General features: G+C 37.4%; 1 protein-coding gene across 1 annotated transcript in view; it reads left to right on the top strand.

Moving 5' to 3' along the window:
* CPNE8 (copine 8) overlaps positions 1-13,618 on the top strand; it is an 84,340-nt gene extending 70,722 nt beyond the window's left edge. Inside the window, 5 exon segments of the mRNA XM_042467533.1 lie at positions 1,882-2,009; positions 3,222-3,324; positions 6,101-6,158; positions 9,519-9,592; positions 10,944-13,618. Coding sequence (XP_042323467.1) covers positions 1,882-2,009; positions 3,222-3,324; positions 6,101-6,158; positions 9,519-9,592; positions 10,944-11,132 — 552 coding nt within the window. The 3' untranslated portion in view covers positions 11,133-13,618.
* The last annotated feature ends 2,587 nt before the right edge of the window (positions 13,619-16,205 follow it).

The raw sequence follows: 16,205 nt of genomic DNA, 5'->3' as shown, positions 1-16,205 counted from the left end.
CCCAAGGCTATTTTTGAAGTCTTTAGGGTTCTCCAGTAGAGTGTGGGCCAATATTGCCGTGTTCACCCACTCAGGCCATTTTAGGCTCAGGAGAAGCCTTTTTTTTAAGGCTACATCAACAGACGTATAGTGTGTATATCAAGGAAGTAATAGTGCCACTGTATTCTGCTTCAGTCAAACCTCACATGGAGTACTGTGTCCAGTTCTGGGTACCACAATTTATTTATTTATTTATTTTATGGTATTTATACCATAATTTATAATTTAAAAAGGATGTTGACAAGCTGGAGCGTATCTAGAGGAGGGGGCACCAAAATAGTGAAGGGTCTGGAAACCATGTCCAGTGAGGGGAGACTTAGGGAGCTAGGTATGTTTAGGCTGAAAAAGAGACAATTAAAAGGTGATATGATAGCCCTGCGTAAATATTTGAAGGGATGTCATATTGAAGATGGAGCAAGCTTGTTTTCTGCTGCTCCAGAGAAAAGGACCTGGAACAATGGATGCAAGCTAAAAGAAAAGAGATTTCACCTACAGTAAAAATTAGGAGGAACTTCCTAACATTAAGAGCTGTTCGACAGTGGAACACACTCCCTCGGAGGGTGATGGAGTCTCCTTCTTTGGAGGTCTTTAAACAGAGGCTGGATGGGCATCTGTGGGGAATGCTTTGATTATGTGTTCCTGCATGGCAGGGGTTTGGACTGGATGGCCCTTGTGGTCTCTTACAACTCTATGATTCTATGAAATAATGTAGAAAAATCTGTAAGTCAACAATATCAAGTGAGTACTGAGAGAAAAGCCTTTTTCTAATGGGGATGTAAAGTAAAAGAACCTAAAGTAGAACACCTTATTGGGATGAAGATTTTGTGGGTTGCTGTACTGAGGCCTCTGTTGGGTGCCATTTCTTTTGTCTTTTTACTCTGGAGAATCCTTGGGCTTAGTTCAGGCTTCTGAGAGGGTGGGATGAACAGCCAGTCAAGTTTAACTGGAACACAGAGAGGCGGGACCTGGAGAAGCCTGAGTGAAGTGTTCACTCAGGTCCATCTCTGTGGGATATATGTAAGCCCTTTTCATGACTGGACTCAGATTCTCATTAATCTTCAGACCCACCGTCCCACCCTTTATTTGTACTGCTTGATTGTACTTTTCATATTGTACTAAACTTACTTTGTTACAACTTTCGGTGCTATTGGCATATGACTTGGATCCATTCAGAAGGGTTAATGAGCAGCCTGCACCTTTAGTGAGTGGTTTGAAGGTCTGTTAGGGTACCTTGGGGGTGAGGCAAGGGGGAAATTAGCCCAGCTCAGGAGCAAGGGGCTCCATCCTCTCTCCCAGATGACCAGGAAAATGCAATGGCTTCTGACCATGTGGTATCCCAATACCTGGGATAACAGTGCAGTATCCCAGTACTGACATTCCAGGTATTGCCCAGCAGGCAGACAGGCTAGGCATTAAACTCACTTCAGTTGGCACTCATGTCATCTAGTGGTGAGATCTGAGCACATGTTAGTGCCAAGCCTTCACAGCTGTAACTTATAATGTTGTAGCCTTTCCTGCCAATGGTTTGTTATGGTATGTTATATAGAAAAGCCACTACTTGCCATTGACCAGCAGTGGTTTATTTGCTGTTAGAAAAATGGCTCTTCTAGGTTTAAAATGACTGGGTGAAGGGACTTTGAGGGAAAGACACTCTTATGGTACTTTGAGCAAGATTTTTTTTAAAGACAGGTTAAAAACATTTCTGGAGTGAAAGGTACAGAGAAGTGCCAGCCTCATGTAAATAGGGTCATGTCAGCCTCTTACTGTGATGTAATCTTACATATATCATCTCAAAAGCAATATTCATACCAGTTAATTCTTTATATCTGTGTTTACTTATAGAATGGAAATCCTCAAAATCCTTATTGCAATGGAATAGATGGTGTAATGGAAGCATACTACATGAGTTTAAAATCAGTACAGCTTTATGGACCTACAAACTTTGCTCCTGTTATCAATCATGTAGCAAGGTAATGATTATGAGATCTATTCTTAGGGAATTTAGTACAATTACATTATAATGCTGATATAATTATATGCAAGACTTTATCTCTATTAATGTAAACTGATGTCCTGTTACTCATTTCACTAGTAGGATATTGCTTTGAAAAAGTAAGTTCTTTCTTTTACACTACTAGTTGTAGTTACTTTTCTACTTATCAGAACTTAGACAACTTGATCTATATCTAACTGCTAGTCCCAACTAGTGTAGAGCCACTGAATCAATAGGCATTTACTATGTTGGTTTACCATGTAGCAATTGATTCAATGAGCCTACACTTGTAAGGAATATTAGTTGTATTTAGATCTTGAAATAGAAATACCAGATAAGGTGCCGTCACCAGATCATCTAGTACAGAGTATTTACTGCAGACATAGACAGACATCAGGCTTGTGAGGTCTGCTTTGTTGTTATTTTCTTCTGGCCTCTTGGGACACATGCATCATTTAAACAGCACACCTCCAAAGTGACCCGAAGTAGCTTTATTTTGGCCTGTCCGTTTGGGCCCTATGACTGGTGACCAGTCTTTATCAATTTTCTTTGTTTCTTTTTGGTTTAACCAACTTGTTAATTTATCTAATTCAATCATATCAATCAATTTCACTAACCAATCTTCTACAGTTGGAATTTCCTTTGCTTTCCATTTTAGCATAAGCAATAATCTGGCTTGAGAAACCATATATAATAAAATTCTCCAATATTTCTTCTCATCATTTTTGTAATCTTATTGGTCATGTTAAAGCAGATAGATCTCTGTCCTCATTTGATATATATATATTCTAAAAATCACTTATATATATTCTTTTATATATATTCTTTTCCAGAATTTTCTCACATGTGAACAGTTCTGCCACATATGATACCAGGATCCAATTGCTTGTTGACATTTCCAACATGTGTTTTGTTTAGTTTTGTAGATTTTTGCAGTTTTTTGCAGGGTTAAATACCATAGATGAGCCATAGCCTTGCCAGCTTATACTGAACTTGCTAAGTATAGATAAGAATGTCTCCTGGTGTCATTGTAAATAAACACACTGCAATTAGTTCCATGTTTCATGCTTGCCTTCTCAAATATGAACCCTTTAGCCTGTTTTAATCAGTGAAGATTTAAAAGCTTTAAAGTTTTATTTTCTGACATTAAAATGTGATTGTGTGCTCTGTTGTGTTTCTTTTATCTTAGATATGCTGCCTCAGTAAAAGATGGCTCCCAGTATTTTGTCCTCCTCATTATTACAGATGGGGTCATTTCTGACATGGCTCAGACTAAGGAATCCATAGTGAATGTGAGTTGTGTTTAAACTTGATCTTGGATGAAATTATAGCATTATTAAATTGTATATGTCAACTCTATAATAAGATATATTTTACTTGCAGTCAACTACCATATTTTTAATAAAGGTGAAAATGCAGAATACACGGGTGAAATATTATGAAGCAAATACAGGGCAAAAAACTGTAAAAAATAAAAGTAATAGTCAACATTCCTCACATAAATTAAAAACTATCACTTAACTGTGATCTGAGAGATAGATAAATCAGTTCAAGAGAACTCACAGTAAAATCACCTTATGAACACAGAAGCAATTTTATAAGAGGCATTATACATCACAAAATCTTGTTTCCGCTTCTAGAAAGTTGCAAGGACAACAACAAGCTTTGTTGTCTTGAAAGGGTTTGCTTGCTCAAGGGATGACTGTCAAATGTCCAGACATGCTTGAACTTCATTTCTGAGAATAACTTAATGTTGGGTTTCACTTAATTTATTGTTTTCAACTCTTTCATACATAAACAAACAAACAAACAAAAAAAACCTGTCAGTTTTCTGAGGCTGAAAAAGCCATGGAAAATTAAGCTGGAAATCCTGTTGCTGACGTATAGCCACTCTGATAGCCTTTAAGGCTGAAGGGCGGGGTATAAATACAATAAATAAATAAAAAATAAATATGCTTACACTATTAAGCCAGTGTATGTCACTGCGAAAGGAGCCATTCAGTATCTCCTTGCACAGTGATACACATGCACAACCCTAGTGCAAGTGATCTTTTCAGAACTAGACCACAGCCCCATAGCCAGTTAGCAGGCAAAAGAGGGCAAGGGACAATCAGGTGAGAGGTAGCTTCAATTTCACAGCCAATTTCACCCCTTCTCCTTGATTTCCAGTGAATCTCTGGAGACTTCATTGAGAAGCTGAGGAATTCATTGGAGATCCAAGAGTACAAGTTCAGTTCTTTCCTCTAAAGCTGTCACACCGCTGCCAGACACTGTCCAACTGGGTCTCTCATCCTCCTCCACAGCAAATTTGCTGTAAGGGTACACTCTAGCACTGAAATGTTCTATTGCACTGAGGGCAGAAGTGGTGGCACAGTAGAAGTACACTGGCATCTTGCACAAGAATAAAAAGTTTATTGATATTCCATTTAGGAAGATAAGAGTCCTATTCCTATTCTGTTGTTTCTTTGTATTATTATTATTATTATTATTATTATTATTATTATTATTATTCAAGTGATGCTGTATGTTCTGAGGCTCAGGAAGACTGAAGTCTTCTGCAACTGGTTTTTGTGTATTCCAGTTCCTAATGTTTGATTTGTGTCCATTTATTCTCTGGCACAGACATGGTCCTATTTGTTCAATGCAAAGTGCTGAAGGACAGTGTGGACAGGGGATGGTATATATCACATTAGAGAATGAGCAAATCAAAGTACTTCTCATATTGTGGGTGATGTGATTAGGTCCTGTGATGACGTTTCTTGAGTGGATGTGAGCAGACATGGCATTTTGGTTTTTGACAAGGCCTTTTACTGTGTCCCCATCTATGTTGTGTGTCCTACTGTAGATAAGTAACTGAGATTAGGAGGCTCTGTATGCATGTAAAGACCTGCTAGCAGGAGCCCTTGAGAGGACAGCATTATTATCCAAAATAGATTGCACTTCATTGAGTAGCCTCAGTTGGAAGCTGAGCAAGTTCGGCCATTTTCTGCCATTAGTCTGTTCTGTAATAAATTAGTCCTGGGTACAAGTCTTGCCTTGTTGTTTTGTTTTTTACTTCATATGGTGGGTATTGTAGCTTGAAGAAAGCTTGATGTAATTCCATCAGTTTGGCGTCTCTGTCTTGTGGGTCTGAGTAGATGCGATTCTATCTGACAGCTTGGCTGTAAACTATGGATTTGGTAGTGTGTTCAGGGAAACTGGAGGCTTGTAAGTACGTGTAGCAGTCAGTTGGTTTGTGATATAATGTGGTGCTTAGATGTCTGTTGTGTAGCTGTATGGTGGTGTTCAGAAAGTGAGCTTGTTCTTTTGATGAATCCAGGCAGAGAATGATGGTAGGGTGGAAGTATTGTACATCACAACTATTGGATTATATACACCTGCATCACACATTACACTATCAACACAATGGAGACATGTGTGGTTTCATTGCTTTCTTGTGAAAACATAGGTTCTAGCCCGAAAACCCACAAAAAAACATAGGTTCTAAATTTTAGACCTCAGTTACTCCTTCTCATTTGCATTTTATTTTACTATTTATTTTTGTGTTGATATATAATCAGGCTTACTAAGTAAATAATAGGCAGGTACCCATCATTATATACTATTTTGGCATGTAGTAGAGCATTAACAACTAGATAAACAACACATAATTATGTATGTCAGGACACAGAGGAGCATGAGGTCCCAGAAATGCTGTTGATGACTCTGTTGTTTCACAGAGACTATGAGAAAAGGAAAGGGAGACAGGAGCCAAATTTTACATATTTTCACACTTCAAGTTGAATTAAACAGCTTAATGTTGGTTGCAAGTCTTTAATTAGACATATGACTACAAGTGTAATTTGCATTTTCTAATGAAAACCTGAAACAATCTTCTGTATATTTTACTGAATTAATGCAAAGTTAAATCATTCAGACACTAATGAAGAAAAAAACCTAAGTAATTTACTTTTAGATATTTATTTCAGCATATTAAAGTATAGTGCTTTTGAATTTCCAGATATAAAGAAAACTGTACGTAGTATTGGAAATTATGCAATAATAATTCTGTGTCTTCTTCTTTTGAAGGCGTCAAAGCTTCCAATGTCAATAATAATTGTGGGAGTTGGACCAGCAGAATTTGATGGTGAGCATCCTGATTTGAGAATGGGTTACAGAAGGTGTTCTTGTAGATATCACTTCGGCTGGGAGCCAGTTCATGGAACTGGCAAAAGAACAGTCCCAAGTGTTTATTTATGTTTATTCTCTTTAGTAACTTTTATCCTCCTTGAACTGAACTCATATTGGCAAACATAAGAAAAAATAATACATTAAAACAAAAATAACAAAAATCAACCACAATTTTCTAATATGGAAGTAACAGCAATTCAGGTTCAGTAATTTGTTAAATGTCTTTAGAAACTTCTTTATTTTGGCCCAAACCTTGAAAGACTAAAACATTGGGGGTCTGGTAAATCTCTACCCTTTCCAGGATACTGACACCCTACATGGATCCTGATCCCATGCTCCACTCCCCTTAGGTGTGACAAATATGCAAAAATACAAGAAACAAGGAGGGCAAATGAGTCAGCAGTGGAGGCTAGCTGCACAACAGTATATGCTGCACCAATGGACCTGATTGAAGACTTCCATTAGAAGTCCCCAATCAGGTCCATCCAACTCACAGCCAATCAGGAGCAAGCAGGCAGCTTCAATCTACAATCCTTTCCAGCAGGTGAGCGCAGAGCCTGCTGGGAAGAAGAAGGCTTGGCTGACAGCAAGATTGTTGCTGGCCCCCTTCAGCTTTAGCCCTGGCCTGAAATTAAGCTGTGGATGAGTACCTGCAGCTGCAATTGCCCTCCCCTGAGACTGAGAGCATGGGACTCACCCAAGGTGACCCAGTGGGTTTCATGGCCAAGCTGGGAATCAAAGCCTGGTGTACCCAGTCCAATAGACAAGCCATGACTGTGTGCTTTATAAGTGAAAATGATGATTTTTCAGTCTCTAGACAAAATAGGTAACCAGAACAAATAAACAAGATCCCCCCTTTTTGGGGGGGAACTCTCATTGATATCTCTTTCTATTTTAATTCCAATTGTATATTAATGGTTTTATACTCTTTCTAGGTTTAATTTCTTTTTAGTATTAACTGTTTTTAAGATTGGGATGAGGAATGGGGTTTTGCATTTTTAAACATCTTTCTTTTAACTATTTTTACTGTTGTAATCCGCTTGGATTCCTTGAGATTAAGCAAAGTATCTATCTATCTATCTATCTATCTATCTATCTATCTATCTGAAGCAATGTGTTCTGAACATTTAATCTAGCCAACAACCTGGCAGTAGAAGTTTGTACCAGTTGAAATTTCTAAATGCTTTTCAAGAGAAGCTTCAAATGGAGTGTGTTATAGTAGTCCAAGCTGGATGTAGTAAAAGCATGAATGAAGGTAGCAACGTACAACTTTGTTAGGAGAGATCAGAGTAGTTGTGTTAGACCAAAACCTCCTGGCCTCAAGGTCAAGGAGCACATCCAGGCTAACTTTTTTAGGAAGGGTACAACTCAGTACATGCAGACCCAAACATATGGTCTGTCTAGCAGCAATATTTCCATCTGTTTCAGATAACATTTGAGCTTGACTTCTCCCAAACAGCAGTTTCCTTTTTTCCCTCTCTTTTCCTTCCTTTCTTCCTTTTTTGTTGTTTTGGTTTGGTTTGGTTTTTTGGTGGTAGGGGTAAGCTAAATTGCTGCATGACAGTGATTCTTGCCTAGAGTAGGGGTAAACAACTATGGAAGGTAGGGAACCACACTAACTTAGAGCCTGCACCACCCCACCACACTGGCTCCCACAAACAAATTGACCTCAAATGCCCTCTAGAGATCATGGAGGCATTTTACCATGTTTTGGGCCATTCCTAAACCATATTTGTCCCAGGAGAGGCCTTTTTTAACAAAAGAAAATGAGTAGAAGTCATTTTTTGTTCAGTTCCTGTTTCAGAAAGGAATTTTCCTGGGCTTAAAGGGCATTTGGGGGCCAAAAAAAGTTGGAAATTTTGCAAAAAATGTTTTGATGAATGCAGCCCATGAGAAGCACTTTGTTCACCCCCATCCTACACTTAGGGCAGTAATGGCGAACCTGTGGCATGCCTGCCAGAAATGGCACTCAGAACCCTCTCTGTGGGCACACATGCTGTCACCCTAGCACAGAGTTTGCCAGAGTTTCTTACTAGAAGGCCAGAGGGACGTGGCACTTTGCAATAAATAAGTGGGGTCTGGGTTGCAGTTTGGGCACTCAGTCTGTAAAAGGTTCACCATTACTGACTTAGGGAATAAAAGCAAATGACATAATAAATGAAGCAGCAGACAGGAAAAGAGAGGATTGCAGAAAGCTGAACTGTCAGCATTGCCTCCACTTATTTACTGCCTTCAGTCCCACCCAATTCTGGTATGTGGCTCCTAAGACAGTGCCTCTGAAAGAATTAAGCACTCACTAGAATATACTGTAGATTCCCCATGCTTGACTTTGCATGCTCTTCCTGCTTTGCAAGATGGATAGTGACAGTTTCTAGTTTCACTTCTGATTAAACAACAGGTTTCCTGTTGATGATTCATATCTGCGATTTATTCATATTTTAGTTACTTAGACCTGTGGTTTGATAGACTTTTAATTAATGGTGACTAGAATAAACCAACATTTTCCGAGTTATTACATAATGCAGACATGTGGCTTTATTCCAAAGTAAAAGCAATTTCCCCCTCTCACGCATAAAAAGGGACGAAAGTTTCAATTTTTGTTAGAATTAAGCCAATTATTTGATTAAGACATTCACAAATACACATGCATGTCCATTCTCTGTTGTCCCACAGTATTCTGCTATTTATTGCATTGCAACCATGTATTACAGCACATATTGAATAAAATGTTACTTAAAATACAGAGTCAAAAATAAGTCCTAGCCAGCAAAGATGTTGGGGGCTGTGGACCAGAAACATCTGCAGGACCACAGGCTTGCCACTGTTGGTACAAACACAGTGAATTGGATCCAGAAATGTGTTGGTTACTTGTCATTTTAACTGGTTAAAAGTTTGGATCATTTGCACAAGGAGATAGGTAGACTCATCTTACATAAAGGCAATGAAATAGATATAGTTATATGACCATTTACTCTTTATATGCTATCTCTTACTTTCTGCAGCTCTTGCTACCAACAATAAATGATCTTGAGCAAATTACTGTATTGCATCTTCAGTATACAGTGTGTGAAATGAGAATAACAATCCATAATACACAATGTGATTGCTATTGATGGATCATATTTTCAGGAGTATGGGTGAATTGTCTGATAGTGTTGGGACATCCAGCCCTATTTGCTGGGAGTCTGACAACTCCTGTGATTAGGCCATAAAATTATTGTATAAACTGAGAATAGCAAATTGTCATTTTCATATTAGTTTACTTAGATGAAACTCAAACATGAAAATAATGTACATGTTTATCAATCTTTTCAAGCCATGGAAAAATTGGATGGTGATGAAGTAAGACTGTCTTCAAGAGGAGTATATGCAGAAAGGGATATTGTACAGGTAACATAAAAATACTTACGTCTAGCAGATCTTTTCTAAGTCTGTGCATGCACACACTTGTTCTTATGATATATAAAATAATATATCATATGCACAGTCTAAATACATAGTTTCATGTGTATGTAGAGGGATCTTGTAGCACCTTTAAGGCTAACTGAAAGAAAGAAGTTGGCAGCATGAGCTTTCCTATACTTCAGTCTACTTCCTCAGAAGCATATGAGGAAGCAGACTGAAGTCTACAAAAGCTCATGCTGACAAATTCTTTGTTTCAGTTAGCCTCAAATGTGCTATAAGATCTCTCTACATACTGGTGCTACAGACTGAAATGGCTATATCCTTGAATAGTTTCATGTGGTCAAAGTGAAAATTTGGTAAAATGTGATATTTTTAAAGAAAAATGTAAAAAAATAATTAAAAACATTCTTTAAAATTAAATTATTCTTTTACATTTTTCTTAAAAAACATCACATTCTGCCAAATTTTCGCTTTGACCACATGAAACTATGTATATGTAAATACATTTTTGCTGTGAATATGATATGCCTTGCTAGTTGTTTATGTCACAACTATTACCATTACATTCAGTGATATATCGGAATTAAGATTTATGAGTAACATTAGTACAGAAATAACATTATTAAGAATTCTGAATGGTGTGGTATGGGTAAAGGTAAATAGGGGAGTGACAGCATGAGTTATACCACATTGGGGAACCCAACCCTAGTGATGCCACTGATTGAAATCACTCTAAAGTATGTCATTTTTAAAGTCTGTAATAAATTGCCATTTCACCAAAGCTTTTGTAACATACATTTTTATTTGAGGGAGGATTTAATTGAAGGATTTTTTCCAACTTGTATTTCAGTGGTTCCCATTCATTAAATGGCAGAGCTTCAATTAATGAAAAGAGAATGCCTCACAAAACTACAAATCCCAGAATTCCATAGCATTGAGCCTTGGTAATTAAAGTGGTGTCAAACTGGAATATTTTTGCAGTGTGGAGATGCAGCCCAAGCCACCCATGAAAAAAGTTTTAGGTTTTGGAGTACAGTATTTCGGATTTTGAAATTCTAGATAAGGGAGGCTCAACCTATATTTTGCTACTATGTTTTTAACAGCATACATATTTAAGTATGTAAATGTTTATATTTTTGCATATTTTAATCAAATATGCTATGATGTTTGATTTTGTGTTACATGTTGATTTGACACAAAAATGGACTGTAAATATTAAGTATAGTATACTTAACTTTTGAAATAAATGTTATTCTATTTCTAGACATAAGTCTTTATTCTGTATGATATGACAGTAGCAATGCTGATGAATTTCCCCCATTTTATTTCATTCCAGTTCGTACCATTCCGGGATTACGTTGACAGAAGTGGAAACCACATATTAAGTATGGCCAGACTTGCTAGAGATGTCTTGGCTGAAATCCCAGACCAATTTCTCTCCTACATGAGAGTCAGAGGAATCAAGCCATCTCCTGCACCGCCACCATATACACCACCAATTCATGTAGTGCAGACTCAGATATGACCACACCAGATGCTTAGTGATTTCACAACCATAAAGCACTGCTAAAGTATGTGCTACAGGATAGTGGTGCACTTTGATGGGCCAGTGAGCTGAGGCCAAGTGTCCAACTTTGTATGCAGCAGGAGATTCTAGTGGGCTTTGGAGCAAAATAAGTTATTCATATACCAAAATGTCTAATCTGGTTGCATGCGCAACTGAACAGCTTTTATGTATGAGGAGCAAAATGGTGGTGTTTGTTTCTGAGTTGTTTCTTTAATTTCTAACAGAAAAGGCTATTGTCATGTTACTGGAGAAAGCACAAATCACGGGTTCTATTCAGAAGTCTTTGTCTTTCCTGATTTAAAATGTACATACAATGTGAATGCAATTCCTGTGTATCAATGTTTACATGTTACTACTTTTCAAATTTAACAACTTTTTTATAATTAATATTAAGAATTTGGAATATTAAATTGTCTTCTATCTTGCAATAGTAAAATCCACAAGAGAAGCAATATCTCTCTGACTGATTGTCCAGACAAATACAAATGCCAAACTAAGGATGGAAAGTAGACCAGGGACATAGGACAAAATGCATTCATAGGACTTGATAATGAAAACACCTCACTTAAGTGCTCAGTTAAGAAATCATCTGAAATATTTGAGAATAAGCTTCCAAAATGTGAATACTGTAAGATATGTATTTTTGCAAGGTATAACTGTTACTAAAGTAACTTGCGTTTACATTTTTTAAGACTGATTATGCTGGCATAAAAAATTTGATCAAAGTAGTGTAATCCTAGAAAATGGCTGCATCGAATAACTTTTGAGTCCTGTAGCTGAGTCCATGTAATGTGTAGAGTATCTTGCATACAGTAGAGCTTTGGCATCATATTGAGTTCTGCAGGTGGGTATTTTATTATGAGTGACATAAAGCTCTTATGCAAATTGCCAGTTGATGTGAAGTTTGTCGGAATTGTTCACTCAAAGGGATGCTGGCTCAGTTAGAGTTGGCTATTGACATTGTCACACTGCCACGTAGGGCACACAAGTGGTAATATATTAACTGAGTTATAATTGCACAGCTGTGTTGCTTTGTGCACAACTTTGTGTATAGAAATACTCAAATATTTTATGATATGCCTGTTCTTATTCTAATTATCAAATGTTTTTGCATGTACAGTTTTTACAAGAAGTTCACATTTTTGTGAGTATTTGTGTCAAAACTTTTAATTATAACAAATGGCCTTAAATCTCACAAATACTTTGGAAATGATTGTGAATTGCCTTCAAATACTGGAAAACATGTTTTACTTTTGTGTCAAAGTTGTAATTGCCTTGTAATATGTGGCTCTCCCTTTTTTTTGGCACATAACCTGTTTACTACTTTATTTACTACTATATATAATATACTGAACAGTATTAAATTATGGTGCATTTTTAAGCATGAAAGGGTTTTTTTTCTGGGGAAAAATATATTCACAGCATCCATAGCATATTATGCTCTGTAATACAAAATCTTCCATTTTTAAATATATTAAATGTCTTTAAAATATTCTCATACTGGAAATTGCTTCTCTAAATATAATACTGTAATTGGACTAATTGGTTAACTCAAAATGGCTCAATGCTGAGCAAGTTATCAACCCTTTCTACAAGTATTAAATATGGCAAAATTAGGGTTTCTCCCGGTAGAGTGGATAAATGTTTCTGAAACCTTGAGAAGTTCATAGTCTAGTAGAATAAACAAATCCATGCAAAATACATTAAAAGCAAGCAGGAGCATAGAGCTTGCCAAGCACTGAACAAAAGATCCTTCTGTGCTTAGGAACAGTGGAAAGCAAAAACCTATCTTCACCAAATATGAAATAATACAGCAAAACTTCTGTTAGAAGGCTCCCAAAGTCTAGAAGACTCCCAAAGAATTTTCCTGACATTGTATTTCATTTGAATTTAAGTGTATTGCCATAAAAACCAGAAAGGCAATTTTCCAATGTGTCAGCTGGAATTTTTCACTGATAGACCAGACTTCTTCTTGATCTATGCTTTAGGTTGCTAAAATTCTGTCATATTTTTTTCTAATACAGTTTGTTCTTTTAATTAGGTGATCTCATAACTAAAATCAAGTCATTGTTTAATCTATATGTAGCAAAATCTTTATCAAGTATGTTGTCTACCTCACTCTACCTGCAAAATTGTTCTTCGACCATATTTTTTAGGAATTGGCCCTGATACATTATCTGGGAATTTCAGTTGAATATTTATATCCCCAAATGCCTTGACATTAACATAAATTATAAAATGTTGCTGTCTTGTCAGTATTAACAGAAGTAACACATGAATTGAATGTTACTAGTCTGCTTTATCTGAAGGAGCCTTAATGGCTGGTTATGTCTGATTAAGTTACCACAACTTATTTTTACCGCAATAGTTGCTTGCATCTTATCCCTGTTAACCATGTCATGGAATTTGAAATGAATGGAATAAAATCTAAAGTGATATGCCAAGAACTGAGAAATGAGATGATTCATTTTTTCTGTACTTTACAATCTTATTCCAATAATAATTTATGCTACATTAATTACAGTCACTGCTGTGTTTTAAAGAATATGTTCATATGAACAGCCTAAACACCTGTGAATGAGTGTGCTGCTGTAGAAAAATGCTGTATTATACAACTTACTCCAGATGTCATGTTCTGGAAAGCAAGTGTTATTATGGACTATCATGATGAGTCTATAGCAGTGCTCCCCAAATTTTGGTCATCCAGATGTCTTGGACTTTCGCTCCCAGAATTCTTGATTATTGGCCAAACTGGGTGGGGCTTCTGGGAACTGAAGTTCAAAACATCTGGACAACCAGAGTTTGGGAAATACTGCTATAGACTCATCATGATAGTCCATAATATCATGGTACTTTGGTTGCTCAAGTTCAAAATTGCTGTGATGTTTTGCAAAAGAGAAAGCAAGATATTTGACCTGACAACCAGTAGGGAGATAGCAAAGTGTGGGAGTTGTAGCAATGAATCTCTCTAGGGGAATTTTTGATTAGCTCAATTAATTACAGTGGTACCCCGGGTTACGAAAGTAATCCGTTCCGCGGAGCCCTTCGTAACCCGAAATCTTTCGCAAGCCGAAATTGCCATAGGCGCTAGCGCTGGAAGCCGCGATTCCGTGTGAAAAAGCGCCGAAAAGCACCAAAAAATTTTTTCGTAACCCGAAAAAAAAACCGTAACCCGAAACAGTTTTTTCTAATGGATTTTTTTCGTAACCCGGAAATTTCGTAAGGCGGTGATTTCGTATCCCGGGGTACCACTGTACTAGGTTGTGCTGCAGGCAACCCTTTTGGAATTGTTTCCCACCTGTATACCAAAAGAAAAAAAGATCAAAGTAATTTCACAGAGGCAGAATTCCCTAAATTAAGAGTTTTTTTAAAGTGGTGAAAATCACACAAAAATTCACATTCACTCACACATACATACAAGGACTAAGGAAATCAGGAGTTAGCTTTGGAATAGTTAGAGGCTGAGCTAACGGCAATACTTACACAAGACAAGGCTTGACTCTGGGTACGATTGTGATGGGAATGGTGTGGGTAATGGCCGTTCTGGTGAACAGAATCTGGACCAATCAGAGTTCACAGTGATAGTGTGTCCCCGTGCCTTCCAACTAGCCCACTAACAAAGGATTTTGGAGATCTTTTATAGGCAAAACAAAGCCTGAAGGCAAAGGTGTTCGACTTACAACAAAGGAGATCAAATCTACATTGGAAACGATCGCTTGATCTGGCAACGTCCAGGTTGAGAATGAATTTGTAAATCAGCCTTATCAGGCTTTTCAGGCAGAACATGCTGCCTATCTTCCTGACTTTGAAGGTGTTCGTTTCTCATTTGCAACTCCCAAACTATTCTGTTTGATATGCCTATGGGGGGTAGTGTGGACGTGACCACTTGCCTCAGAGATCATGGCTGCCCAGAGTGCAGAGTCCGTTCAGGGCCATAGGGAGAACATACACACACCAAAATTCAGATGATTTTGGTTCTGGTAACAGGGTAGTGCTATAGTAATCTAGGTCTAAAACACACTGCAGAAATAATTCAGTGTGAGACCACTTTAACTGCCTTGGCTAAATGCTAGGGAATGCTGGGAACTGTAGTTTTGTGAGACATTTAGCCTTCTCTAACTGAGAGCTGTGGTGCCACAATAAACTACAATTCCCAGGATTCCCTAGCACTGAACCAGGGCAGTTAAAGTGGGCTCAAATGATTATTTCTACAGTGTGTTTTGGACCATAGTCTCATTGTTCTACTACCAAATGTATGAGAATACTGAATTCTGAGTGAACTGCAATGGAAGGATATTTGAGTAATGGGTGTTAAAGATTTCCTGGAGCAATGAATGTAAATGTCTAGGCCAACTGGTTGTGTGTGTATGTGTTTGGTATGAAAGAGGACACAATCCTGCATCACAACATAGTGTAAATGTTATTATTTATTTATTTATTTTCTTGTAATATCCTGTCTTGATCTATTTTAAATCCAAAAACAAGACAGTGTTTACATTCAAGATATTCTGATAAATTTTAATTATGCTATAATTCTCCCACAGTTCAAAACAGAGCCACATCAATATATATAGTGATTGATGTCAACTATTGGGCAGAGTTAAACAGTTACTTCAGCCTCCACACACTAGGAAGAGTCATCCAAGTGTTACAAAGACGAACTAAGTCTAGGTGTCCTACCCTGCACCCCCTGAGATTGCCATTGCCCTCAGGCAATGTAATGTATTCTGTTGCATTACCAAAGTTGCAATGCCAGTCTAGTCAACTCATTTAAGTGGAAATAGTGTTGAAGGGTGTTTTTCTTTCTATCTAGCAGCAAAATGCTTGAATCTATCGTAAAAACGGTATTGTGCTTTGTGCAGTGTCTTAGTGTTTATGTGCATGCATTACATCAAGGTATGCTAGAGATTTTTCATCACCAGATGTAGTTGTCAAGATGTAGCTTCCTTGTAGCTACACCTCTCTGTAACAGAAATTTCAGGAAACATAGATTTCTAGGATTTGCAGATCAAGGAATTCGCAAGAGGACCT

This window comes from Sceloporus undulatus, chromosome 5 (assembly GCF_019175285.1).
Source record: "Sceloporus undulatus isolate JIND9_A2432 ecotype Alabama chromosome 5, SceUnd_v1.1, whole genome shotgun sequence".
NCBI classification, from domain to species: Eukaryota; Metazoa; Chordata; class Lepidosauria; order Squamata; family Phrynosomatidae; genus Sceloporus; species Sceloporus undulatus.
The sequence above is the reverse complement of the archived record's forward strand: the minus strand, read 5'-3'. Positions and strand labels throughout refer to the sequence as shown.